At 39.0% G+C, this 27,005-nt stretch overlaps 1 protein-coding gene across 20 annotated transcripts; it reads left to right on the top strand.

The window, feature by feature from the left end:
• The first annotated feature begins 1,861 nt into the window (after positions 1-1,861).
• abi2b (abl-interactor 2b) lies at positions 1,862-25,315 on the top strand. 20 transcript variants are annotated; one of them, XM_055212122.2, is made up of 12 exons: positions 1,863-2,079; positions 7,112-7,279; positions 7,384-7,560; positions 9,615-9,632; positions 9,733-9,830; positions 11,967-12,113; positions 15,557-15,675; positions 15,907-16,140; positions 16,743-16,931; positions 18,804-18,890; positions 23,458-23,649; positions 23,739-25,315. In XM_055212122.2, exons 1-12 carry the CDS (start codon positions 1,963-1,965, stop codon positions 23,912-23,914), a joined length of 1,722 nt encoding a protein of 573 aa, XP_055068097.2. In that variant the 5' UTR covers positions 1,863-1,962; the 3' UTR covers positions 23,915-25,315. The 20 variants fall into 20 exon arrangements, with proteins under 20 accessions (XP_055068128.2, XP_055068097.2, XP_055068102.2 ...); XM_055212121.2 differs by having other exon boundaries at positions 1,865-2,079; positions 15,554-15,675; XM_055212127.2 differs by lacking the exon at positions 18,804-18,890 and having other exon boundaries at positions 15,554-15,675.
• Positions 25,316-27,005: the final 1,690 nt, after the last annotated feature.

Here is a 27,005-nt window from a genome sequence, read left to right as displayed (position 1 = left end):
AATTCTAGCACAAAAAAATACTTTTCAGCACATGTGCTAAACTGTTCGCTTTAAATATGTTCTGTATGCGAATGTTGATTCGTACCAAAATGCTTTTTTGCATAGTTAAAACGTCTCGGGTTACGTATGTAACTGTTGTTCCCTGAGAAGGGAACGAGACGCTGCGTCTCCCTTGCCATACTTCCTGTGCCCCTGTAACGCCATCTTTGGCAATATTTCAGATAGCGATATACGATATACTTCCTGCACCCTGTCTTTGTCGTTAAGCGTCACCATTGGTTGAATTTGATGTACACATTCAGATGCACTTACCCCTGGAAGCGTCCCCAAAGTGTCACCGCAGTGACGCAGCACGAGTTCCCTAAAAAGGGAACTGTAACAATGTATCTTAAAAGGTAACACGATGTAACCTTGTGTCCCCACATTTAGTCCTTGAATTTGAGGGTATCGTACCTGGAAAGTCCTTGAAAGTTCCTTGAATTTAACTAAGGTGTGGGAACCTTGTATCTATTCGCCCAGTACATCTATCTCTCTGTCTATCTATCCATTCACCCAATCCACTTACGGTAACTATCATTCTGTCAGAGTGTCTGTCCAGTCAATTAGTGTTGTAGTCAAGACCACCTAAACCGAGCCCAAGTCATGACCAAAACCAAGACAGGCCGAGACAAGACCAAGACTTTAAAGGGTCGAGACCAAGTCAAGACCAGTCACTGCATTAAAAAAATTATGATAAAATGTGGAATATGCATATCTTGTCTGTGTGTTTGTGCGTGTGTGTGCACGTGTGTGTGTGTGCCATCAGAGAAGTTGATAAAATAATCAAAGGCATTGTAGATATGTGGGAATTTATCTTTGTCTATAAGCAAATAAAAGTGAACAAACACTAAAGAGCTGAAATCAACTTAACCATTTATTCTGAACTGTCTTTCCATGGCTTGCCATCCACTTAACACAATGCAGGCGTTTTAGCACTAAAATTAGAAAAATTGTCATTGGGAGAAAGTTAAACAATGCTTAAACAATGCCAACATCATATGCCAAACCTGAATAAACTTAATAAAATTAATGATAAAAAATAAATTTGTGATCTGCCATCAGTTGTGGTCTTGAAATAAAATTCAGAGTCCTCTTTGTCTGAGACCAAGACAAGACCAAGTAAAAAAGCGGTCGATTCCAAGACGAGACCAAGACCTACAAGAACTACGACACTACATTCAATTAGTTAAATATATATTTGTCTGTCCATCCACCCATTAACTGCACACCTCTCTGTCTGTCCTTCCATCAATCAAGTCCATCTATCTGTATGTCTATCCATCCACATGACATGTCTGTCTGTCTATAGCTACCTACCTGTCTATCCATCCATTTTAAATATGTCTATTTATCCATTCACCCAATCCACATATCAGTATGTCTGTCCGATTATCCATTCATCCAATTTATTCAATATCTATTTTGTATGTCTATCCATCCACCCACCATCTGCCAACCCCTGTCTATCCATTTACCAACATCCACCGACCTATCAATCTAGTCCATCTATAGTATGTCTGTCTGTCATCCATCCAGCCAGTCCAGCTGTATGTCGGTCTGTCTATTCATTCAAAAATCATCTATCTATCTATCTATCTATCTATCTATCTATCTATCTATCTATCTATCTATCTATCTATCTATCTATCTATCTATCTATCTATCTATCTATCTATCTATCTATCTATCTATCTATCTATCTATCTATCTATCTATCTATCTATCTATCTATTAGGAAAACCAAGGGGAGGGACGTGGGGGTGTTTTCCTCCAGCATCCATCACTGAGAGAGAGAGAGAGAGAGAGAGAGAGAGAGAGAGAGAGAGAGAGCGACACACACACACCCACACGGGAAGAGAGAGAGAGAGAGTGGGGAGTGTGATGGTGGTGTTTTCCTCCTGCATGTATCAGTAAAATGTGAAGATGGCGGAGCTGCAGATGCTGTTGGAAGAAGAGATTCCTGCCGGTCGAGGAGCTCTGCTGGATAGCTACGCCAACCTCGAGAGAGTCGCCGAATACTGCGAGAGCAACTACATACAGGTAACGTTTACAACTCCGAGAGTATACGAGAAAACATCCAGATACAAATGACAGGAGAGAGAGAGGAACCAATCCGAATGCTAATGCTGTCGAGCGAAAATGCAAACGAACGGAATAAAATACTTCTGTTTTATCGGATTTAAAATTAAGCATGGATTGTAACACATTTATTTAACATGTGTTACACAATATGTCTCTTTATCGTTTTCGGTGGTTTTGTGAAGAAATGAGGCCTCGAACACGGAGCTAACAGGCTAGCGCGATAGCCGAAGCGAAACCGATGTGTAAACCGCAAATTAACCACATCTAAAGAAAGCATATTTCCCGTCTTTTTTTTACACATACTATGCATTTATCAATGGTTTGTGGTTATTTTTCACAAGAGAAATTATATTTAAATCCATGAAAGCGTTAATACATAAATTCGAATAAAACGTAGCGGTTTTGAAGTTAGCTGTGCTGCTACTTGCTGGAGGCGGATGGTCACAGTGTTTTTACATTTTAAACGATGGATGTATTTGTTATTTCTTTTGTAATAATACCGATTTTATTGATTCGTAAGTATTAAAATACCACCGAGGTTAGTTTATGGACCGTGGAAGTGTAATAAAGTTGGTGTTTCGGTGTAATTTTACTAGTAGTAGTATTAGTGTAATCCGGTTTAGTCTTCAAATTTTTATTTTTACCGTGTTGCATTTGCTTAATTTAAAATAAAATGACATTTACTACACATTACTATAGTAACAGAAAATAAGGCAACTAAGAAGGAATTGGATCATACTAGTGGAATGATGTAATCGATGTAGTTTTTAATGACGACATGTAGTTATAGTTTCTGTGTTAGAGTACTATTTTTTTTTAAATGACAGTCTGCTAGTTGTTTAAATGCAGTAAAAATCCACTTATTTAGTGATCTAACCAGAAAACATCTTTAACATTGCCTATTTTGTATGAATAACCTATAGTTATTTTTCAAGAACTGCTGTAATATTTAATATGGGTTTTCCCCAAAGTTTGATGATTCACTGTGGAAACTGTGAAGTGCTTGCAGCAAAAATGAATAAATTCATACTTTCCTGGGGAAACATGTGAACATCTCCACTTCTCTTTTACCTTTGGTCATCTTACCGAAATAGAGCATTTCAAATCAAGATCTGACACTTTTTTCCAAAGTGTCGCGCTAGTTCCATTGTCTGGATGTTACTGGATATGAGATTGTTTGTGGATGCTGATTCGTGTCCTTTCCGCCCGTGATGCGCTCCTTATAAATATTGCATACTTGAGAACGTTGCGGCTTTTGCTGGCCTGTAAACGTGCAAAGCTGTATGAGCTGACAGTTTTAAACATGTTTAACAAGTTTTGCCCTGTGATGTGACCCGGGGGGATTTCGATTTGTATTCGCCTGATCTGGTCCCCGTGGAAGCATCTCATGTGCTCTTTAAACTTTGTTGCTTTGTCACAACAGATTCATAAATGCTTTTAAGGAATAGTTCAGCCTAAAATAAAAATTAGCCCATATTTTACTAACCCTCAAGCCATTGGTGTATGCACCTTTCCTCTTTTAGCTACAGTTGGAGTTATGTTGAATGATATCCTGTCTCTTTTCAGCTTTGTAATGGCATTGGATAGTGCCCCATTTTTAAAGCTCCAAAGAGCTGTCTCCAAAAAATGTCTTCTGAGGTGCAGCAATTGGGTTTTTGTTGTATGTCTTGCCCAGTGGCGGCTGGTGACTTCTTTTTTCGAATGCGCACAATGCAAAGTTCGTCACAACATGTATGTAGCCCATCGTGTATGTGGTTCGTAATTTCAAAATATGTGTTCAGCATTAAGTGAACCTATGTGTATCACGTGTCCTGTCAAAATAAGTGCCTGCTGCAGATGCGCCCAAAGGGTTTATGATAAAAGAGACGCTCGCGTTTGCCAGATACTCGCATAATCTCATGCGTAATCAAAGTTTACTGTTAAGCTGTCTTGCTTGTATTTTGTGAACGTGAGCGTCTCTTTTATCATAAACAGTTTTGACGCATATGCAGCAGGCACCCACCCTGACAAAACACGTGATGCACATGGTTCACATGACACTCCGAACGCATACTTTGAATTTGCGCCCCTCAGAAGAGCAGTCACGAACCTCCACTGGTTTGGCATCAATTATTTTGTGAATATGCATACGATCGTAGTTTATAAAGTTTGAAGTGTAAATATTCTCAAAATGCCTTTTATTGACTGTATGGGTTAGTTTTTGATGGATGGATACACTTTTTGGAGCTTTGAAAATGTGGCGCTGTCCATTATAAAGCGGAAATTTATATTGTTCAATATAACTCCAGCTGTGTTTCGCTGAAATAAGAATATGTTTATACACATTTGGTACTGCTTGGAAATATGGTCAACTATTCCTTTAAATATCTACATGTGAACAAGTTAAGATCATGTTGTGGTAGTATTTACTGCAGATCAAGATGCTTTTTACCTGCATGTGGTCTGTTTTTTAGTCTTTACCCACTTCCTCAAGTTATGCATGTTGCAGACAGATTTGAAGAGGGTGTCAGACCAAGTCATGATCTTTTATTTCATAAGAGCCTAGTTTGTTTTGAGAAAGACTACTGCAGGGGAATACATCATTGTTGCATTATTTGCACAGGTGTCGTGGTCACAGAAAAGTCCATTGTGTCCGTCACTAAAGGCGACCGCAAAATGAAGTTTTAATGTTTTCCTCGAATCAATGAAGACCAATGAGGGTTTTATCTCAGATTGACAGAGCAAGAACGGTTTTTACTACTGGGGCGGTCATAAAAATGATTGAACTGGTTTGTGTTAATGGCTAATAGTCTTCTTCAGGCTTCTTAAAGAAATGGCATGAAAAATGATGTAACCTTCATGTCATTTCAAACCTTTAACAGAAGCATTAGCACGCAGGGCCTGTCAAGCGGCATTTACATTTATGCATTCAGTAGAAGTTGCTTTTCACAGACAGGGTTACATACATTACTTGGTTTTAAAGTTTTGTAGAAAAACGTTTGCATAAATCCACATTTGTTTTGGATACTGACAGACCAAGAGCCTCATTTATAAAGCATGTGTATGAGCAGATTTGATTATAAAGTGTGCATGCGCAAAAATCCATGTTTTTGATGTGGAAAACGTTTTTGGCACCACGTAAGGGTCCGAGCAAACTTTCTTGTCTGGTTGCTGCAGGTTTTTAAAAATATAAGCCATTTTTTGCTGCTCGAAAAAGATTTAAACATTCACAGGTGCTCTTTTATATGTCAATGACTTTATTTAGGCATTGTTTAAATGCAGAGATTTAAGGGTCAATGATGTGACATCAATTATTTTGTGTCTGTATGGTCCAATTAAATGTAAAAGGGTTAAAGGTACAATTTGTAAGATATTTGAAGTAAAATATCCAAAAACCACTAGTCCGGTGTTATATATTTTGTCCAGCTGATTACTAACAATATCTGTAATGTTTTCAACTTCTTGTAAATTATGAGAAAATTGCTGCCCTAAACAGTGACACGGGGCAGTGCAGTCGCCTGTAAATGACGTTAATATCTACGTTACCCTTTGTCACCGCCTTTACTGACGTAAAAACCACATGACAACAGTGTCGTGGACAAATGCGAAAGTAATAGCGTCTGTCGGGCCACTCTCTTTTTTATGGTAAGTTTGTTCATCTGAGCACTTAATTCTGTGCTGTGTTAACAAACCATCGTATTGGAATAATACTGTAACATCTATGACTAACAATTGCGTTTTGAACATTACATGAAACCTTACATAATGAAAAAAACGTTTATAAAACTTGATTACCTCATGTGTAACATGATTTCTCGTTCCCGTCTGATTGATGGGCATCAGCGTTTGAGTGAAAAACAAAAAATCCCAACAGTCCACGCTGCTTTAGAGCATCATTAATTTACGTCATTGTTATTGATTTGATCTGGCGCCCTCTAGCGGCACGGATTATACAAATTGCATCTTTAAATTTTTTTTAATAAATTTGCAGATTACTTACATACATTATCTTTTATGAGGACCAAGTCTAAAATTTCTGGTTTTATTTCATTTGAAAGAATATTTAGGGGATAATTGCAAAATGTCAATGTGTTGTGTTGTAACCGGTCTGTGTCAATTGGTGTAACTTTTTTTTTTATTAAAATATAAATATATTCATAAAAAATGTGGAATAAAATATAATCATCTAGTTTAGTGCAATATTATTTTTTTTACATCATTAGTCAAAGATTATTTAAAAAAACAAAGCTGTTTTCAGCATATGTCAGGGCAAATATAAAAAACGCATAAAAATTTGCATTTAAAAATAACTACTAAAATTACATTTTAAAGTTATTTTTTTATTATTACGCTTACATGCCATCAAAGTGGATAAAATATTTATTATTTCACATCCTTTGGCGCAAGTGGCAGTTACACCATTTGACATTTTCAATTCCATTCAGTCTTAACTTAACAAATGTAATTTTTTATTGCCTATAATTAACATAAATACACAATGTGCATTAAAAGTTTTTTAAAAAGATTTTTGAATTTCTCATCTTGCCAAATCGTTTTTGTCACTGACCCTTAAACCATTTAGCTGCGCACAATTTCAAGATCATTTGCGATTTATAGATTTCACATCAAATTTAGGACATTTTTTACACAGTATTTTATAAATGAGGCCCCTGGCTCCTTCTTATCTTCACTCCTTATACTGTTTATCAATGGGCCTTCCCATTCATTTAAGAATATCACCATGGTTATGCCAAAAGGACTTGATTGATGGTTGAAGGCAACCAATAAGGCAGTGGCCTGAAGCAGTTCTGGGTATCTCCGATTGGCCGCTGCATTGTCTGTTACACCGTTGGCATATACGCACTACTGCTCATAGGAAATGAATTATGAAGGCGAGAGAAAGCAAGGGAAAAGAAATGAGGCCACGCGTCAATATGATGCTCTTCTTCACCTCCAGCCTTCTGTGTTGAGAATGAGATCAACACTCTCTTCTTCCTTCTGCTCTCTCTAGTCTCCCGATAAGCACAGAGCACTAGAAGAAACCAAAAGCTACACCACTCAGTCTTTGGCCAGTGTTGCGTATCTGATCAACACTCTCGCCAACAATGTGCTCCAGATGTTGGACATACAGGCGTCCCAGCTACGCCGCATGGAGTCCTCCATCAACCACATCTCACAGGTACGTTCATTCATTTTACAGAAACGCACTACAGATGTGTTTTTTATTCTGCAATTCATTTGACACGTTTCTTCTTGCGTAACATTTCTAAAATTTTTCCTCAGACGGTGGACATCCACAAAGAGAAGGTGGCCAGACGAGAGATCGGCATCCTCACCACTAATAAAAACACTTCTCGTACACACAAGATCATCGCACCAGCCAATCCCGAGAGGCCTGTACGCTACATCCGCAAGCCCATTGACTACAGTATGCTCGATGACGTAGGCCATGGCGTAAAGGTAAATCCGGCGGCAGTCAGTATTTGGATGTTACTGTGTGTGTGTATTTATATATAACCGTAGTTTAATTCCCATCTGTGAGTTCCCGCATGTTTGCTTGGCTGGAAGAGCTTTGCTTCACTCTGAAATCTGACGCAGACTGAAGTGAACAAATGCTGCGTTTACACCAACCCTGTTTCAGGCGTCAAAATCGCGTCTACCGCGCTTAGTTTGCCGCTTGAACAGTTTGAATGCAGACGCAAGGATTTGACGCGCGTCAGAGGCAAAATCCGCTTCTTGTGGGAGGGGCAAGTGCTATGCTTGCAAGATGACTGATGTTGATTGTGCATTTATCGAGAGAGTTACCGGTTTGTATTTGGTAACCTTACTATAGAGGAAAATAAACGGCGCGGGTCGATAAACGTCACGTGACTCAAAAGTGAAATGTGTATTACAACTTACCAGGTTGCCCGATGTCCTCACTGACACTCTTCCAAGCGAGGTCCTTTTTATTACTGTCTCTACAGATATAAGAACTATAAATATATAAGAAATAAACGTGTTGTATAGCTCCAGGTGACTCCTTACGGACAATATCAAGCGTTCCTTCAGGATGAATGAGCGACTACGGGCGGGGCTGCCGCCACAGCAGCAAGCAGGCTCCTGATTGGTTAACGCAGTGTGAAACACAAAATGCACTATTCGCGCGTACCGTGACAGGCGCTCAATTCGCGCCATTCTTGCGAACTAGACGCGCAAATGAGGCGGAATCGCGTCTTCCGTGCCACGCCAAACGCCTCATCTGTGCTGTGAGACCTCCAAACCCGCGTCAACGCGTCTTCACATTGACTTAACATTGAAATCACTCGCGCTTCACGCCTCTACCGCGATTGGTGTAAACGCAGCATTAGTCTATGATAATTATAGTATTAAAATAGCCGGCTTTTGCATATTTTCAGTGCTGTGTGATTCATTTTCTTCAAAGTGCACTCAAAATATAAATGGTCTTTATTATGGTGTGTTCATACCAAAAGCGGATTAAATTATAGTGCAAGTAGATTACTTACACAGTCAATGCAATGTTGCCATAAGACCCAAATTTGTGCCGGGTGATGCAAATTACGAGATTTGGCTGATGCGTTACTCGCCTCAAACGGGGCATTTAAAACCCCACAGAAAATGCGACGGCGTTGCTTTCCTCCTCCTTTCCAACTCGGCATTCTGAAAAGTTAAAGTATTTAAACTTGCTGTAGCGCTAATGCACCTGGAAAAAAGAGCGTGTCGCATCGTGTGCACGTGGACATTCAAAATGACATTTTGCAGAAAAGACGCGAAATGTGAATTGCCCTTAAAGGAGCATTTCACCCATAGAAACATTAATCTTTATTGAAAGTGTGTCATATTTGTAGTCGAAATGTAACATACATTTAGAATTTGGTGCCTATTTGACCGAGAAAAGGAGTGTTTTTTAGTCTCACTCCCTCAACAAATATATTGGACTTCCTTCTTTCAATGATGCAAAATGATGATTTTTACATCATTGAAAGAAGGAAGTGCAACACTGAAATCTGTATTTCTCCTGTCTCAGCAGAAAATGAGGAAATGATGCAGGACCATTCAAAAACATGACTGGGTTTCTAACTATACAAAGCTTTATGCAAATGGTTGAAGTGTCCCTTTAATTGTACATGTACATCTCCAGGGACTTGGTCGGTGTGTGTTGCTAGTCTCTTTCAATGAGGTTGTTCCTAATTCTGGTTGTCCTAGTAATAACTACAAACAAATGAGTAACCGTCCTTTAGTAAATGACGAGAGACAAATAATGTAAACTTCAATGTAAAGTGATGTGATGCGCATATATGCCTTTTGGTGTGCACAAACTATCAGGATCACATTATTTCTAACATATTTAACTTTCTCTTTAAATGAATATAAACGTAATCAAAACATTTCCGAAGACTCAGCTGGACTGAGACTTTTGGTGTGTTTGTGTGTGAGTTCCTCTCTACTCTTTTCACACTAACTCGTATCTTTTCTCTCCTCACTTCTCTTTATGCCTTCATTACTGAGTGTAGTGGTTACTAAGGTTTAAGGTAAGGCTTCTGTTAATGTGCGTTTTACATGTATGTGGTATAAAGTGCCTTTGCATTCATACAGACTCAAAAGATAAAATATTTACTTTGTCATCCAAAGGTCAACGCCCAGAATATGAAAGCGGGTACGACTCCACGCACAGCTGCACCTACCCAGAAACCACCTAGTCCCCCCGGTCCTGGGAAAGGCACTCTTGGGTAAGTTTGCACATTTGAGAATGCTCTGTATTAAGTTAAAAGAAATCATTTATAGTTTTTTAAAGTATTTGTTTTAGGAGAGCTCGAGATTGTTTCCCTTTTAATCCCTATTTTAATAGAATATTGAAGGGTTTGCTTTATGGTCTGAAAGTTAAACTCTGTATTGCTGACCATTTTTCAAGAAGTTGCTCTTGTTTTTATAGAAGGCATAGAGGCAGTTCTTAAAGGGGTCATATCATGAGAAAATCAATTTGACTTGATCTTGTAAGATAAGAGTTCATACTATACTGTATTTTAAAACAACTTCTCCATGTAAATAAAAAGCATTTATTGAATATTAGGGTAGGGACACAGCAAATCCAATCTCTATTTTTCTCTCTGCTTATAAACTATTAAATATGGGTATTTTTCTTTAAAACATTTTTTTTAGCAAAAACCTGAAATAATTGCATTTTTGTGAAGGAATTTTATTAGAGATCAGATTCAGAACGATTATCAAAACATACACAGAGTTTAAAGTTAGTAAATAACGTTTTGGCTTCAGTTTTTTTTTCATAAATTGGGGAAGTGTATCTATCCAATGGATAATTGCGGTATTGCAGATTAACATTAAATTCATCAGGATTACGTAAATGTGTTCTCTTAATTGACGGGATAACTCGTCAATGGCGGGGAAAGAGTTAATAGTGCGTTTCACCTTGATCCTTTCACAATATAGTTTAAATGCATTTATAGAGGAATAGGGCATTAAAAATCTACAGTAGACCCACATCTCGTGCACAAACAAAACACTTTCTCATTTGACATGCAAAGAGGGCTTTTCTTAAAGCCACAGAGGCAAAAAATGGACAGTGCAGTGGGTGAGAGAGAGTATCAAATGGTCATGAAAAACGAATATTGCCAAAAGGATGTTGTTTAATGTTATAAATCCCAAGGGACAAAATTGAATGCAAAAATGATATGATATGACCCCTTTAAATTATCAATTTTGATGTGTGTGGGTACTTTGCTTAAAATATGTTTACTATCATTACATATCTGATCTTTATTCCAGACAGCCTTGCTCACAAACACATTGTTAATGATTTTGGCTTGTTTTCTGTTCAGGGTCGAACACACTAAAGCGTACTGGATCTGTGTGTGTGTGTGTTTTAGTCCGTGTGCCTTTTTTGCCACTGCAGGTCACTGTGGACAACAAGCTGTCATGTTGTGTGTGTGTGTGTTTATTATCGTATGTCATTATATTATTACAGCAGATGTTTGTTACTGTTAAACCTCAACTGTGTTCTTCCCGCTCATGTCCAAGTCCACAGCCCCCTACACCTCACTGTCACCATTTCAACATAAACACCAAATCACAAGCAATAAATAGTTTTAGATTTTCAATTGTGTCATTTACAGTGGCACATGGGATTGTAGTTCATTCCCTCATTAATACAAAAGTGTTTTTTATTTTATACTTCAAAGGTGCAATGTGTAGATTTTAGCGGCATCTAGTGGTGAGATTGTGAATTGCAACCAACGGCTCAGTCCACTGCTCACCCCTCACTTTCGAAATATATAGTGAATCTACGCTAGCTGCCACAGGACATGTCATTGTCTGAGACAACATAGTAATGAAACGCGCTTAGTAGAGCATTTTGTCCGTTTAGGCTGCTGTTGAAATATGGTGCCGCAAAATGGCGACGTCCATGTAAAGCGACCCGCTGTGTATGTAGATAAAAACAATATAGTTAATTTCTTTATACACCACCAAAATATAGTTATGTATATTATAATGCATTTCTGTCAATAGATCCTCCTAAAATCTACACACTGCACCTTTAAATGTAAGGTTGTGAAGTTGTGATTCAGCTGATTTGTTTAATTCATGTCTTCGAGATCATTTTTGTAAATTCTCATGGAAAAATGAGAGGGAGACGTACTTACCGCTTTATACGTAATTACATGCCACTCAAACTATCTAGACGGCACGTAATAGATTCCTGCTTATATATATACTCCAACATGAGGTTTCTTCTTTGATGTTTTTAAATGGATTTAATCTCTAATGATATGCAAATTTTCGAGTCATCAATGATAATTGACTCCACCCCTTAGCAATCTTAAAATATTTTAACCCCGCCCCCTCGGCAGGCGCCACTCCCCTTACCGGACGCTCGAGCCAGTGCGTCCGCCCGTCGTCCCTAACGACTATGTGCCGAGTCCAACCCGCAACACCGCACCACCCCTGCAGAGTCCAGCTAGAACTGCATCCGTTAATCAGAGGACCCGCACGTACAGGTACTCGCACACTTACACTTTTTCTAAACACAGACCACTTTCAGGACCCTAAGGCGGCCTTTGAAATGGTCCTTTAATACTGTCTCACCCTCACTTTTCCCAACCTGTCTGTCTCTCCTGTCTGTCGTTCTGTGTTTTTTAAGCTTGTCTACATCGCAGTGTGACTCTCGGCCGAAGTAATTGTTATTTACTAACTTTCTTGTTTCTTCTCCTTTGCTTCTATCTTTCATACTAGAGCTTTTTCTGGGTACAAACAGCCATAGCCTACTTAAAGAGGCGTTCTTTATTGCTTTTTACTCACCACCAGCTTTCTCTCTATTTTTTTGTCTTTTTTACCACCTCTTCATCTTCCCTCTCTGCTCTGATACTGAGAGTCTCGGGGGACAAACAGAGCACATAATCATATTCTTCTTCATAATCACAACTCTTCTTCTTGCCATGCCAGGTTTTTATGAGGATATCTGTCTTTGTAAATTCAGGCTATTAACCAGTAATCGGACTAAACTTGACCCTAAGGGACATTTTGAAAACTTGGTAGTTCATGTTTTTACTGTTGGATGACTGTCTGATATAGATTTTACAATAACAATTGCCAATTTATTGACCACAAATGAGATGCAAAAAATATTTAAAATGTAAACAGTTACACATTGTATGCATTATACTTCAGCAAAGCTGTTGAAACGTGGAGCGAATCTTTTTAAAATTCACAAAAAAAGAAAACAAATAAATGCGAATTAGGTGCAAATTAAGTTGTTCGAGCAGAGACAGGACTGCATTTAGTTACGATTTGGCAAGTTATAAATTTACTAGCAGTGCAGCTTATAATTTCTGTATAACTGAATGCTGTGCAAAGAAAATGAAATGCAGAATTTTTGATGCAGGCACTAGCAGCAAGGGCATAGAGATGGCGCACAACGTATCATAACCTGAAAACCACACCCACCGGGGAGAGAAACCCATTCGTCTCCATTGACTTGGTATTAGCATTAGTATTTATTTGCGATAGGCTGCCTCCTTGTTATTTCTGGCTTGTAGCAGGACGGAGTGGTGCCTGAAAGCTGCTGTGTGACAGCTAACAAGCCAAAAAAGACCAAAATATGTTTTTATAAGCTGTCGACCCCAAAAAACAAGCATTTAAAGACATAATAGTGGGTACAGGCAACTTTTCATAGTACTACTACGTACTACTACATTATTAAAACTATGCCCACTGGAGGGAAACGTAATTGGCGATCCACTTTTGTCTCCTTACCATGGGTTCACACCAGCCGCGTTTGAGGTGTAAAAATCGCGTCTACCGCGTGTAGTTTGCCGCTTGAAAGTTTTGAGTTTACTCGCTTCATTTGCGCGTGAAAGCCACGCGTGAAATTCTAGTCATCGATACCCGCGGGGCTTCTGCGACTCTGCTCGCTTTCTGTAATCACGTCACTACTAGAGCAAACTCCTGATTGGTTAACGCGGCGTGTTTTTCCGCCAATATTCACATTTTTCAACTTGCGCGTTTGCTGCGGCAACGCTTATTTCGCGCGGACTAGACGTGGAATGAGTCGGAATCGTGTCTACCGCGCCACACTAAACACCTCATTCGCGCCGCGAGACCTCCACCCGTCTTCACATTGACTTAACATTGAAATAACTCGCGCACGACGCCTCTACCGTGGCTGGTCTGAACGCAGCATTAAAGGCTGGGTTTTACGGCTTGGTAGCTTATAAGGGCTTATTTCTGGGTTTTTGGCTTGTTAGCTGTACACATTGTCACACAGCAGCTTTTGGGCATTGTTCTGTTTTTTGTTGTGGGCCGGAAATGACAAGGAGGCGGCCTCTTGCAATGCAGAGTCAATGGAGACTGTTGGATTGTTTTCCCCCGTTGGGCATGGTTTTTAAATCAGAATAAATGCACTCTGTCTCTATTGGGACAACGTCAAGCTCCACATATGGTAAAGACATCACCACCAGACGATCAGTCACGTGGGTTTAATGTACGCTACGTCAGAATTTATTCGGCAAATGTGTTTCCATCTCCTACTATTTGCATGGACTCTTGTCAAAAACCACCTCAAGCGCGTGTAAAAACTTTTTCACGTTCACGTACACTGATGACAGGCAGCTGTGTGTGTGTGTGCATCAGGTGTACGCAGACAGGAGCAGCTATGAGGAAAAAGAAAGTTTAAACGGTCAAAACTTTAAAACGCATCATGCAAATAAACTTGGCATGATGAAGCAATTGTCCGCGATAGATATGTGTTGAATACGCTGTTTGATGGGGATGTGAAGACGCGTCGAGCTGTTGACCGGAGCGAGTCCTCATAGAAAATACACACATTTCTCTAAAGGCAGAGAGAAATCCAAATCTGCACATCGCACATTAGCAACAGGTTATGAAAAAGCATTTAGCAAGTACTGATCGAGTCATTTAAAGGCGGAGTCCACGATGTTTGAAAGCCAATGTTGATATTAGAAATCACCTAAACAAACACGCCCCTACCCCAATAGAATCTGGACCTTCTGCTGATAGACCCGCCCCACACATACGCAACCCGGCAAGGATCTCGGTTAGTAGACGCGCTCCTTACTGCTGATTGGCTATAAGTGTGTTTTGGTAGTCGGCCCGTCTCCTTTTCCAAAGCGTTTTTCAAACATCGTGGACTCCGCATTTAATGCCGTTATCGGCCGATACCTGATCGATCGGAGCATCCCTAATCTGCGTATACAAAATAATTGCATTTTTGTAAAGGACTCTTGTTAGAGATCAGATTCAGAACAACGATTAGAATTTATGGATGCTTTAGTGTTATATAAGTTGGGTAAGAGCACCATCTAGTGGATAAGAGTGGAAATATGGATTGCTGTAAAACTCGACATTGGCAGTGAAGCCTTTTCTCTCGACAATGGCAGGGATAGAATTAAAGTATGAAGACATCACTGTGACAGGTCAAACTTTTATGTATGCTATTATGATGCTCAAAGATGAGAAAATGATTGACTACAGGGAGATTATTTAGCGATCGTTACATCTTGTATCAATCTAAACAAACCGATAGGCGCGGTAAGGTTAAGTTTGGCAGCAGGTTGATAACTTTGAATCTGATTGTTTTTTGTGTATCTTGTTACTATTTGTCATATGAAGGTTTTGTTACGAGATATGAGAACGAATGAAATAAGTTATCGACGTGCCGCCAATGTGAACTTACCGTGCTAATCGGTTAGCGTAAATTTAAAAACTGGATTCCTCAGAATGACTGAAAATTGTCTGATTTATTAACCTTGCTCAGTACTTACTATTCTTTCTCTCTTTGTTGATTTTATGATATTTTTATGTTTATGTGTAATATGCTAAAATGTAAATTTTTTGAATGAGCGGAAAAATATGGATGATTTGTGTGAATATGCTTCAGTGTTTGTTGACGTGTGCCGTGTAAATTGTTTGTGTGTGTCAGCAGCGGCAGCAGCGGTGGCAGTCATCCCAGCAGCCGCAGTAGCAGCAGAGAAAACAGTGGGAGTGGCAGTGTGGGCGTGCCCATCGCCGTGCCAACCCCTGCCCCGCCCACAGCCTTTCCTGGTGAGAGCTCCACTTTTGTAGTATAGACATTCATTAATATTTCTAAGGTTGTGAAGCTTCCTGATTCCAGAGCTGTAGTTTACTTACAGTGTGTTTCTCTCCCGCTTAAAAATAACTCCTCTTTCTGTTTACCTCCTCTTCTGTATCTTTTCCTCTCTCCGTTTCTCCTTTCAACCTCTCGTTCTGTTCTCCCCTGGGCTTCCTGTCTCTGTGTGGCGTGCCGAGCTGCAGGTATAGCGCCTGCTCCTCCCAACCCCCCCAAACCTCCTCCCTGTGTATCTATCCCCGCCCCTCCAGTACCTCCGCCACCTCCCACTCCCGAGCCAGTGCCCCCCGCCCCTGCCCCAACCCCTGCTCTGCCTGCAGAGGGCCCTCCCGAGATCCCACCACCCCCACAACTGCCCCCTACCCTTCCTGTTAACACCAACACCAGTCTAGCTGCTGCAACTAGCACCCCTGCTCAAGGTGAGTCCCTTCACCCACCCCAGCTCCATCTTTGAATGACACCATGCACGCAAACATATGTGAGCACCAACGAAATCACCCAGGACTCATTCTCCTTCTACCTATCCAAGGCTTCACCTGCATGGGCTTGATATGCATCTGTGATCCAGTAGTTGGATTTCCAATTTTCGTTTGCACTTGATCGTCTCCATGGCTCATCTGTACTTCCTCTTTGTTTTTACCTTTTGGGGCCGTTTTGGTGTTCTTGTATGATGACATCTTTCATATAAAAAGTTTTTGATTTATTGTAACATTACATTGCTGCTATATTATTGACCTAGAGAGATGTTGTTTCAAACCTGTGTGGGTTTCTTCATTCTGTTCAACATAAGATAGGATATTTTGATAAATGGTGGTAACCATAGTGTTGACAGCACCTGTTAAACAAAAATACTGGGGGCTGTCAACTTTGTGCTTACCTTCATGTATGATAATATCATCTTTTGTGTTCAGCAGAATAAAGAAACTCATACAGCATCAGGGTGAGTAAATTTTATGAGAAATTTCAGTTGGGTACTGTTGTTTTCTGAATATACTAAATTAGCTTTATTCATGTCTTCCAGGCAATGGTCCTCACTTTTACAGCATGAACCGGCCAATGACGCGGCATCCCACGCCCTCTACGGGAGGTTCCCTGCCGTATCGCCGGCCGGCATCAGTTACGGGACAGCCTAACAACATGCCTCAGAACGCAAATGCAAACATGATCCAAAACCAGCTCAACGGAGGACCACACTACAACCAAAATCAAGGTAGAGATCAGATGCCTTTATATAACTTGTACAAAGTATTAAATAACCAAGTTGTGTTAACACCGTTTTAAAGATGAAGTGTGTAACTTGGGTGCTGCTAGCATCATGCATCACTAACTGGAATTGCAAAACATTAAGTCATTAAAGCTCACATAACACACGCTGTTTTTGCTCATCTTATGTTAATCTTGAGTACCTATGGATTAGTATTACATCCTTCATATATCCAAAGAGCCTATAGTTTAATTTTATTTATAAAAGACAGATCAGCTGTACCGCTACTCATTAAGGTTGTGAGCATTTTTGTCACTTTATTTGCCTTAAATACAAATATACGTCGAAATTCACGTCTTTGCAAGTATCCTTATAAGCATGACCATTTAGGTCTTAAGAGAAAGTAAACACCTGAAAGAGAAAAGGTATGTGTTATGTGGCATAATTCACACCAGACGCGGAAGAGGCAGCGAGCACGAGTGATTTCCATGTTAAGTCAATGCAAAGATGGATATATAAGATATATATATATATATATATATAAGTGATTCTCACGAAAACTTGGTTTTAAAAATGTCAAGCATGAAAATGTAAAAATTGCTTAAATTTACTTTTTTTCCCACCAGACATTGAAAAACAAAGTCTGGAGTAAATGGGAACATTAATTTAAAAACTTTTACTTATCATTTAACACTTTTTGTAACAATTAAAAAAAATTAGTCCTAAAAAATCTCATTACCGCAACAGTCAGAAAACATCAACACTGACATATTTTCAAAATGACATGACAAACCTGAAAGAACATAATTTGGAGATTCAAAAAAATCAAAGTTTTATGCTTCTATTAATTAAATTAACATTTAATAAGCATCTGTTGCGGTAATGATAATCAAAATGTCGTGTAAGCATTCTGACAAGACAATATTTCAAATTAACTGTAAAAAAAATGATCGTACCTGGTAGCCATCTTGAAGTAACTGGTCCATGTGCTTGGTCACTCAAAATCAAACTTTATTAAAATTCTGTATGTGTGCTTAAACTGTTCTCAAAAAGTGTTGCGGAGGATGAGAACATCAGGCATGGACACATCATTTTCCTAATTTTTCTTCATTATTGTTATACATGAATATTCAGTAAATATTTTTTCTGTCATCTAAAGTAGTCTAGCAAAACATCCATTTATTTTTTTTTCTTAATATTTTTGTGTTAATTTGATTAAATTACAACATAACGCATGTTCAAACACAGCCGGACACATTGCGGTAATGAGAATTTCAGCAGAAAATGAGATAAAATTTCCAATTATAAATTCTTATGTTGAAATCACACATTGTTCAAGGTAGAACAAAGTATTGTGTTAATTCTGATGCTTTTTAATGTTAATATTTTACACATTTTAAAGCTAAAATCATTAGTGCCGTTGTGTTTCAATGGTTTCGTGAGAATCACCCATGTAAAGCGCTTTGAGTGCTGCAGAAAAGCGCTATATAAATGTAATGAATTATTATTATTATTATTATTATTTATTATCATTCTTTCATCACTGGCTGTTTTTCTTCAGTGAGCTTGAATTTTGTTTGTTTTTATCTTCTTTTTTTTATGTTTTTTGTGAGAATTATGAAAATTCCATTGCATTAAATATTTGAATAACATAAAACTTTATTAAAAGATAAAAAACTCTACCGTGATACATATCGTTACCATGATATAAAATTAATCCTATCGTGAACTAAAATTTTGGTCATATCGCCCACCCCTACTGCTTTGATTGTTTTCTTGTTTTACCTTTGTCCTCCTATTCATTGTTTTCTTGTTTCACCCTATTTGTTCTCCTATTTTCTTTCCATCTTTTCTAATTGTCTGTTTTGGGGTGAGTAGCCCCTATGGCCCCTCCACCCCCCTCTATTCTCCAGATTACACCTCAGCTGCCACTCATGGGCTTTGTGGCTCGAGTTCAGGAGACCAGTAAGTCATCTATACAGGAAGTCCTGATTGTGTGTGTTAGATGCACGAGTTTGCATGCTTTGTGTTAGAACTCATAGTCTCACACACTTATCATTTTAAGTCTGTTGATCCATCTAAAATCTTCCTTAACACACTTTTTGAAATCATCTGCATGTTTTAGGTCACGTACACATGCTGAATTTAATATGGGAGTGAATTCATATTAAAGGGACACTCCACTTTTTTTGAAAATAGGCTCACTTTCCAGCTCCCCTAGAGTTAAACATTTGATTTTTACAGATTTGAAATCCAGTCAGCCAATCTCTCCGGGTCTGGCGGTACCACTTTTAGCATATCTTAGCATAATCCATTGAATCTGATTAGACCATTAGCATCGCACTAAAAAATGACCAAAGAGTTTCGATATTTTTCCTATTTAAAACTTGACTCTTCTGTAGTTACATTGTGTACTAAGACCGACGGAAAATTAATAGTTGTGATTTTTTAGGGGCTAGGAACTATAATCTCATTATGGCGTAATAATCAAGGACTTTGCTGTTGTAACATGGCTGCAGAAGGTGTAATGGTATTACGCAGCACATGAAAATAGTCCTATTGGTTACTTTCAATAGCAGGGGAGTTGGAAAATGAGTGGGGTCCCTTTAAATTATCAACTAGCATCGATTTGGCATCTCACACAAAAAATTAAAACACTAGGTGTCTATTTTGGCAAAAGATATATTCACTAACCTAAACCACTGTGACTTTCAGCACCACACACCCTTATGCTGCATTTGCACCGACCGCGGTGGAGGCGTGGAGCCCGAGTGATTTCAATGTTGGGTCAATGTGGGGGCGCGTTGGCGCGCGTCGGGAGGTCCGGCGGCGCGGCATTATGCTGAGTTTACACCAACCGCGTTTCAGGCGTCAAAATCGCGTCTACCACGCGTGGTTTGCAGCTTGAACAATTTGGATGCATTCACGCGTGTAGAGCGGAGTAGACGCGCGAAAAAAGCAAGCATTTGACGCGCGTCAGAGGCAAACTCCGCTTCTTGTGGGAGGGGCACGTGCTATGCGGTTGTCTGTTTGCAAGATGACTGATGTTGATTGTGGATTTATCAAAAGAGTTACCAGTTTGTATTTGGTAACCTTACTATAGGGGGAAAATAAACGACGCGGGTCAATAAACATCACGTGACTCAAAAGTGAAGTGTGTATTACAACTTACCAGGTTGCCCAATGTCCTCACTGACGCTCTTCCAAGCGAGGTCCTTTTTATTCCTGTCTCTATAGAAATAAGAACTTGTGTCGTATAGCTCCGGGTGACTGCTTACGGACAATATCAAGCGTTGGTTGAATGAGTGACTCCGGGTGGGGCTGCTAACCTGATTGGTTAACGCGGCGCAAAATTCCGCCAAAGTTCAAATTTTTCAACTCGGGCGTCAGTGGCAAATTCGCGTGAACCGCAAAATGCACAAAAAGCACCATTCGCGCGTACAACGCTCAATTCACGCGCGAAAGAGGCGGAAACGCGTATTCCACTCCAGGGCGAACGCCTCTTCCGCGCCGCGGGACCTCCTGACGCGCGTCAACGCGCCTTCAGATTGACATAACATTGAAATCACTCACGCTTCACGCCTCTACCGCGGTTGGTGTAAATGCAGCATTAGACTGTGCATGTCCACAGGGTGTCACTGCATAATAACTAGTTGTTTCAAATAGTAAATTTAGTAGTAAATGTTGAGGTAGCTTTAATGCTGCTACCATCTCCAAGGTCTTGGATTTGATTTTGAAGAAATGCACTGTAAATGAATTTCTATGCAAGTGTAAAAATGTATATTTAGCTGCTGTGTGTACGTGGCCTCAAGAAAGATGGGTTTGACACATTGGCTTTAACTGCTGATTTTCAATCACTGGTTATTTTTACACCCCTCCCTTATTTTCTTGACCTTTTCTAACACATTATCCTTCAGAGGTTTCAACATCCCCTACCAGCATGACTTGTATGTTTTGCTTAAAGGAATAGTTCACCTAAAAATGAAAATTCTGACATAATGTTGAACACAAAAGAAGATATTTTGATAAATGATGATAAGCACACAGCTTATTGACTTCCATAGTAGCAAAAAACCCAAACACGATGGAATTCAACGGGTACTGTCGTCTGTGTGCTTACCATCATTTCTCAAAATATCTTCCTTCATCATTTATTCACAATACTTCCTAAAAACGATGACAGAATTTTCCCTTTAAAGGGTTAGTTCATTTTCTTTAGAAAAATCCAGATGATTTACTCGCCACCATGTCGTCCGGGATGTTGATGTCTGTCTTTGTTCGGTCGAGAGGAAATTGTGTTTTTTTGGGAAAGCGTTCCAGGATTTTTCTCATTTTGATGGACTTTGATGGACCCCAATACTTAACAGTTTTGATGCGGTTTGGAATTGCAGTTTCGGGGGACTCTGGACGGTCTCGAATGAGGCATGGGGGTCTTGTCTTGCGAAATGATTGTGATTTTTGGCAAAAAAAAGCACTTTTATACCAGAACTTCTCTTCTTCCTCCGGCTGTGTCACGCGCCAGCGCGACCTCACGTAATTGCATAATGATGTCGAAAGGTCACGTGTTACATATATGTAACGCACATTTGTGGACCATTTTAAACAATAAACTGACACAAAGACATGAATTAGTATCATTCCACATACAACAACGTCGGAACGGTCCTCTTTCTCCACACTTGTAAACACAGGACCAGAGATATATGAGAAGTTGTGTTTTAAAAGTGCATATTTTTTATTTTTCTTGTCAAAAATGACAATCATTTTGCTAGATAAGACCCTTATGCCTCATTTGAGATCATTTAGAGTGCTTTGAAACTGCAATTTTAAACTGCATTAACTGTTAAGTGTTGGGGTCTAGGGCTGCAACAACGAATCGATTAAATCGATAAAAATCGATTACTAAAAGTGTTGGCAACGAATTTCATTATCGATTCGTCGTGTCGCGTGACGCAGAGACGTTTAATTTAAAAAAAGAAAAAAAACACTTCAGTTAAGCGCGGAGCGGAGTGAACACACTCGTGCTGCGTCCCAAACAGCCTATTTCTATACTATATAGTAGGCAGAGAGTATGAGAAGTAGTGCTTTTCGCCTACTATATAGTATGGAGGTATGCGGTTTGGGACGCAGCGTCGGTCTCTCTCGCGCACTGTTGCTTGCAGAGTTCGGCGGCTCATAGACAGGGCGGAGAAAAGACAGGGCGGCGGGAAAAAGATGGAAAAAAACCAGCAAAGGTAGAGGAAAACGACATGTCAGTGTTTTACTCATCCCAAACGGAAGCGCGTCACCTGGAAGTTAGCCGGCAAAGAGGTAAACAAACAAAGACGACACGCTTATGCTTTATGGAGCGACGACAGCGGGTAAAAAAGTTTCTAGAACGAATAAAAAACTCCAATGACAAACTCCACTGATATTAAACAATGAAATAAAACTTTGAGAGGGAGTTGTATGAACGCTTTTCCCCGTCATGGACCTATACGTAAAATCATCGCGCCATCACTCTCCTTCTGCTCTTTCCTGCGCGCTCCAGCTCATGCCGACTGCCAAGCAAGTAGACGCGCGTGCCCGGCCGGCCCAACATTCAGTAAGTGCCGCCTTTTGTTGCATAAACATCGTCTTACATTTTTTAAGGCGAAGTAATAAATGGTGTATTTGCATTTTGCGCGGGAGTAGAAGAAGCTTTTTCCGTTTTGACAAGACGCATGTATGTGGCCAAATGTAAATAGAACAGTTTTAACAAATGAGTTAGCTATCTGATCAGAGAAAATACATGAAGTCAAATATAAAGGTACAAAGCTGTCACTGGGGCAGTACCCTTTATAAAAAGTCCTAATATGTACCATTTAGGTACAAATATGTATCTTTAAACTGCCAATATGTACTTTTGAAGTAATAATATGCACTTTTTGGGTACAAAGGTGTACCTTTTTGAAAGAGTACTGTCCAGTGACAACTTTTGTACCTTTATTTCTAAGAGTGTACTCATTTACTATCTTTTTGATCCCATCAAGAGAGGCTTCTTGATGGGAAATGCATCATAAAAAAGTCTATATATTTGGCAGATGTAAAGCATAGATGTGTATTTTTTGTGTTAGTCCATTTTTATTTTATTTTATTATTATTGTAACAGCTCAGGTATGTTCAAGGAGCAACATGTTTGTGTAATTTCTAAAGATTTTTGTTCTGTTTTGAATGAGGGGTTGGAAATGAATGCTTTTCTTGTTTTTTTGTTTTTTATCCGATTCATCGATTAATCGAAAAAATAATCGACAGATTAATCGATTATTAAAATAATCGTTAGTTGCAGCCCTATTGGGGTCCATTAATGTCCATTAAAATGAGAAAAATCCTGCAATGTTTTCCTCAAAAAACACAATTTCTTCTCTACTGAACAAATAAAAAGACATCAACATTTTGGATGGCATGGTGGTGGGTAAATTATCTGGATTTTTTTAAAGAAAACGAACTAATCCTTTAAGTAGACGATACCAGATTATCTCAAAGTCAGCTGATAATTAGTTTATCCTTTAAGTCTCAGACGCACCGCCTCCTCCACCCCCTGCAGAAGAGGTGGAGTTTGAGGTAGCGGCCCCGCCCCCACCACCTCCGGAGGACTACGAGGATGAAGACGGTGATGATGAGGAAGAGTCAGCGGTGGTGGAGTACAGCGATCCTTACGCTGAAGAAGACCCACCATGGGCTCCTCGCATTTACCTGGAGAAAGGTACATATTTTTTTGTTACATTTGGCTGGTTTACTATATTATTACTATAATATTCTGCGTTTCCCTTTTCTCGTGCTTGTTCCTATCAGTGGTGGCAATTTACGACTACGCACGTGACAAAGAAGACGAGTTGTCCTTCCAGGAAGGGGCGATCATTTACGTCATCAAAAAGAACGACGACGGCTGGTATGAGGGCGTGATGTGTGGCACCACAGGCCTCTTTCCTGGGAATTACGTGGAGTCTATCATGCACTACGCCGACTGAGACACCTCATTCTTTTGAGCGCGCACACACACACAAACACACACAGGACCACCGATAAATTCAGCTACACAAGCTTGTTGCAGAGGAACGAACCGAGAACTTTACGAAAGTTCGGAGCGCTGCTAAAAACGAGGAATTGTGTCAAGAGGACGGTGATGATTTAAGGAGATATAAATGTGTAAGATAAATACATGCAGAACATTTATTCATCGTTTAATTTGAAAACCTGTATCAGAAAAGTGTTGGTTTGCTTGACTTGTGTTGATATTGCTTTGCTTTTGCTCTTATCCATCTGTGTGTGTCTCTCTACAATGGATTAACTAGTGGAACAAGTCCTCATGACATTTCTCAAATGAAGGGTTAAAAGATGGCCGTCTTGGAGATGCAAGTTTCTTTTTACATCCTCTGACCAGCAAAGAAGAAATAAGCTTTTGCCAAGAACGAAATAGCAAAGATTTGACGCATATTATTGTGCCAGGAAATAGAGATGTATAGATTGGATTTATTATATTTTTGTGTTTGAAGTTTGGATTTACTTTTTAAACTCTTACATTTCAAATGCAGTTCTGAGGTATTTTAGCAGAAGGACAAACCAAAGGATCTCAGTAGTAGTTCGAATAGTACGGGACCGAAAACAATACTTCATTTCCTTCATTCCTATACCTTTATTTCTTTCCGACAAAGATTTTATTGCTTGAAAAATATTTGCAAGTATGTGTATTCTTTATATGTATGATAAAAAAGAAGAAAAAAAACACTATTAAAACATTCAGGAAGTTCGTGCCATAAAGAAATGTTTATAGATGGTCATATTTTTGGTTGGGAGAGATTGCGTGTTGTGATCATTGACCTCGGACTCATCCCTTTGACCGATTGTGGACTTACAAGAGATACAAACTATATGTATGTTATATATTGATTTATATATTACAGAAGTACTATTGTGTTGGTGTATGAATGGTGTAGAGAAAAACGAACCCCTTTCCCCATTATCGGCAATAACAAAAAGGCACAGTTAGGAAGATCTTTAAAGCACAAGAGATTAACACGATCTTAGGGACCTTACAAAATGTGAAGAACTGACTTTGGTTGAAGTGATGTTGAAAAACAGAAACCAGCCCAAACTTTAAGACATCCTCCGACCCACGAGCAGATAATGTGGGACAAACTGTACTAAAATGCACAGAGACTTTTTCTATAAAGTACTTTGATGTCTATACTGTATGTGCGTGCGAGTGTGAGCGTGAAACGTCAATTTCACCGACTGACTTGCTTGTCTGTGTGCAAATCTTTATTTTCAATGAAAGGTCTGTGGTGGTGAGCGTGTGTGAAACGAGTCTTGCATGTTGATCATTTCTGTGATTTTCCTGCTGATGGAGAATAAACTGGATATCTGGTCTACTCGCATCAAGTTTTACTTTTGGTCTCTGTGTCTTAATGGTTAAAGATATTTAGCTAGCACTTTACAGTAAGGTTGTATTTGGTAAAGGTGCCGTATTTACTGTATGTATTCTGTACATGGTAATGACATATCGTTAGTCCTCATACACGTTTGTTTCCTCCTTGTGCATGCAAAAATCCACTGAAAAACAGGCCAATCTTAACCCTTGTGTTGTTGGGGCTATTTTTGTTGTTTTTTTAGTCTTAATTTGGCCAAAACTTTGTGTTTCAGCAAATGGAATGATTTTTGGTGGCAAATCTTATATTTTAAGAAAATGCTTTGAAATTTTTCAAAAACTTAATATGCCGTGGGCAAATTTACTACCCTTACGTGTTGTTAGCGGCCAAAAATGGTAATATGCCAATATGCTGTTATATTCCATATAACTCAATGTACAAACCAGAAATTAAGCTCTGTTTTTTGCACAGGGCTACTAAAGGGTTAATGGTGCCACATAGTGTTTCTCTTTGCAAAAGGAAAAGCCACAAAGAATCAAGAATGCATGATAAAAAGGTGTCATGGCTCTGCAATCCAAAAATTTTGTTATAATGGAAGTCAATGGGGAAAATATGGCCACAAACCATAAATGAGGGAGAAAAAAATTAAATCTGATGCTGCACAAAAACTAAAAATGCATCAAAGCCAATGTTTTTACTTTATCTTTGACATGGCCAAGACTGAAAATGGTAAAAGAAAATCCAGTCCACAATCACTTTTTATATGGAAATCTGTCATTTTGTGTGTTTTTTCCCAAATCAGTGACACTACTTATAAACTTGGCAATGAAAGAGTTAAAATCATGGAATTTTTTTAAACATTTGGTAGTTTTGATCAGTACTGAGGATGATTAACAGATTTATGCAAAGAATTTGAAAAATTCATCCGATACATTTTTACAGCAGTTTAATTTAGTGGCCATTTTTTGGCCACTAACTACAAGTAAGGGTAGTAAATTTGCCCACGGTATATTGTTACGTTTTTGAAAAATTTCAAAACATTTTCTTAAAATATGTGTAAATATAAGATTTGTCACCAAAAATCATTCCATTTGCTGAAACAGAGAAAGTTGTGGCCAAATTTAGACAAGAAAATTGCAAAAATGGCCCCAACAACACATAAGGGTTAAGCTCTGGTTTTTGCATAGGGCTACTAAAGGGTTAATGGTGCCACATGGTGTTCAACAGTGAAAATGACAAATTTTACCTCTTTGCCAAAGGAAAAGCCACAAAGAATCAAGAATGCATGATAAAAAGGTGTCATGGCTCTGCAATCAAAAAATGTTGTTATAATGGAAGTCAATGGGGAAAATATGGCCACAAACCATAAATGAGGGAGAAAAAAAATCTGATGCTGCACAAAAATGCATCAAAGCCAATGTTTTTATTTTATCTTTGACATTCCCAAGACTGTGAAAATGGTAAAAGAAAATCCAGTCCACCATAACTTTTTATATGAAAAATCTGTCATTTTGTGTGTTTTTTCCCAAATCAGTGACACTACTTATAAACTTGGCAATGAAAGAGTTAAAATCATGGAATTTTTGTAAACATTTGGTAGTTTTGATCAGTACCAGGATGATTAACAGATTTATGCAAAAAATTTGAAAAATTCATCCAATACATTTTTACAGCAGTTTAATTTAGTGGCCTT

The sequence above is a fragment of the Misgurnus anguillicaudatus genome, chromosome 8 (genome assembly GCF_027580225.2).
Source record: "Misgurnus anguillicaudatus chromosome 8, ASM2758022v2, whole genome shotgun sequence".
NCBI lineage: Eukaryota > Metazoa > Chordata > Actinopteri > Cypriniformes > Cobitidae > Misgurnus > Misgurnus anguillicaudatus.
This window is presented reverse-complemented; position numbering and strand designations above follow the sequence as displayed.

What these genes read in the sequence shown, in the direction of transcription:
- abi2b (XM_055212121.2), top strand. Translation starts at nt 1,963, where the DNA reads ATGGCGGAGCTGCAGATGCTGTTGGAAGAAGAGATTCCTGCCGGTCGA. An exon ending in GCGAGAGCAACTACATACAG is followed by an intron (nt 2,080 to 7,111) that starts GTAACGTTTACA and finishes TGCTCTCTCTAG; the next exon opens with TCTCCCGATAAGCACAGAGC. An exon ending in TCGCATTTACCTGGAGAAAG is followed by an intron (nt 23,650 to 23,738) that starts GTACATATTTTT and finishes TGTTCCTATCAG; the next exon opens with TGGTGGCAATTTACGACTAC.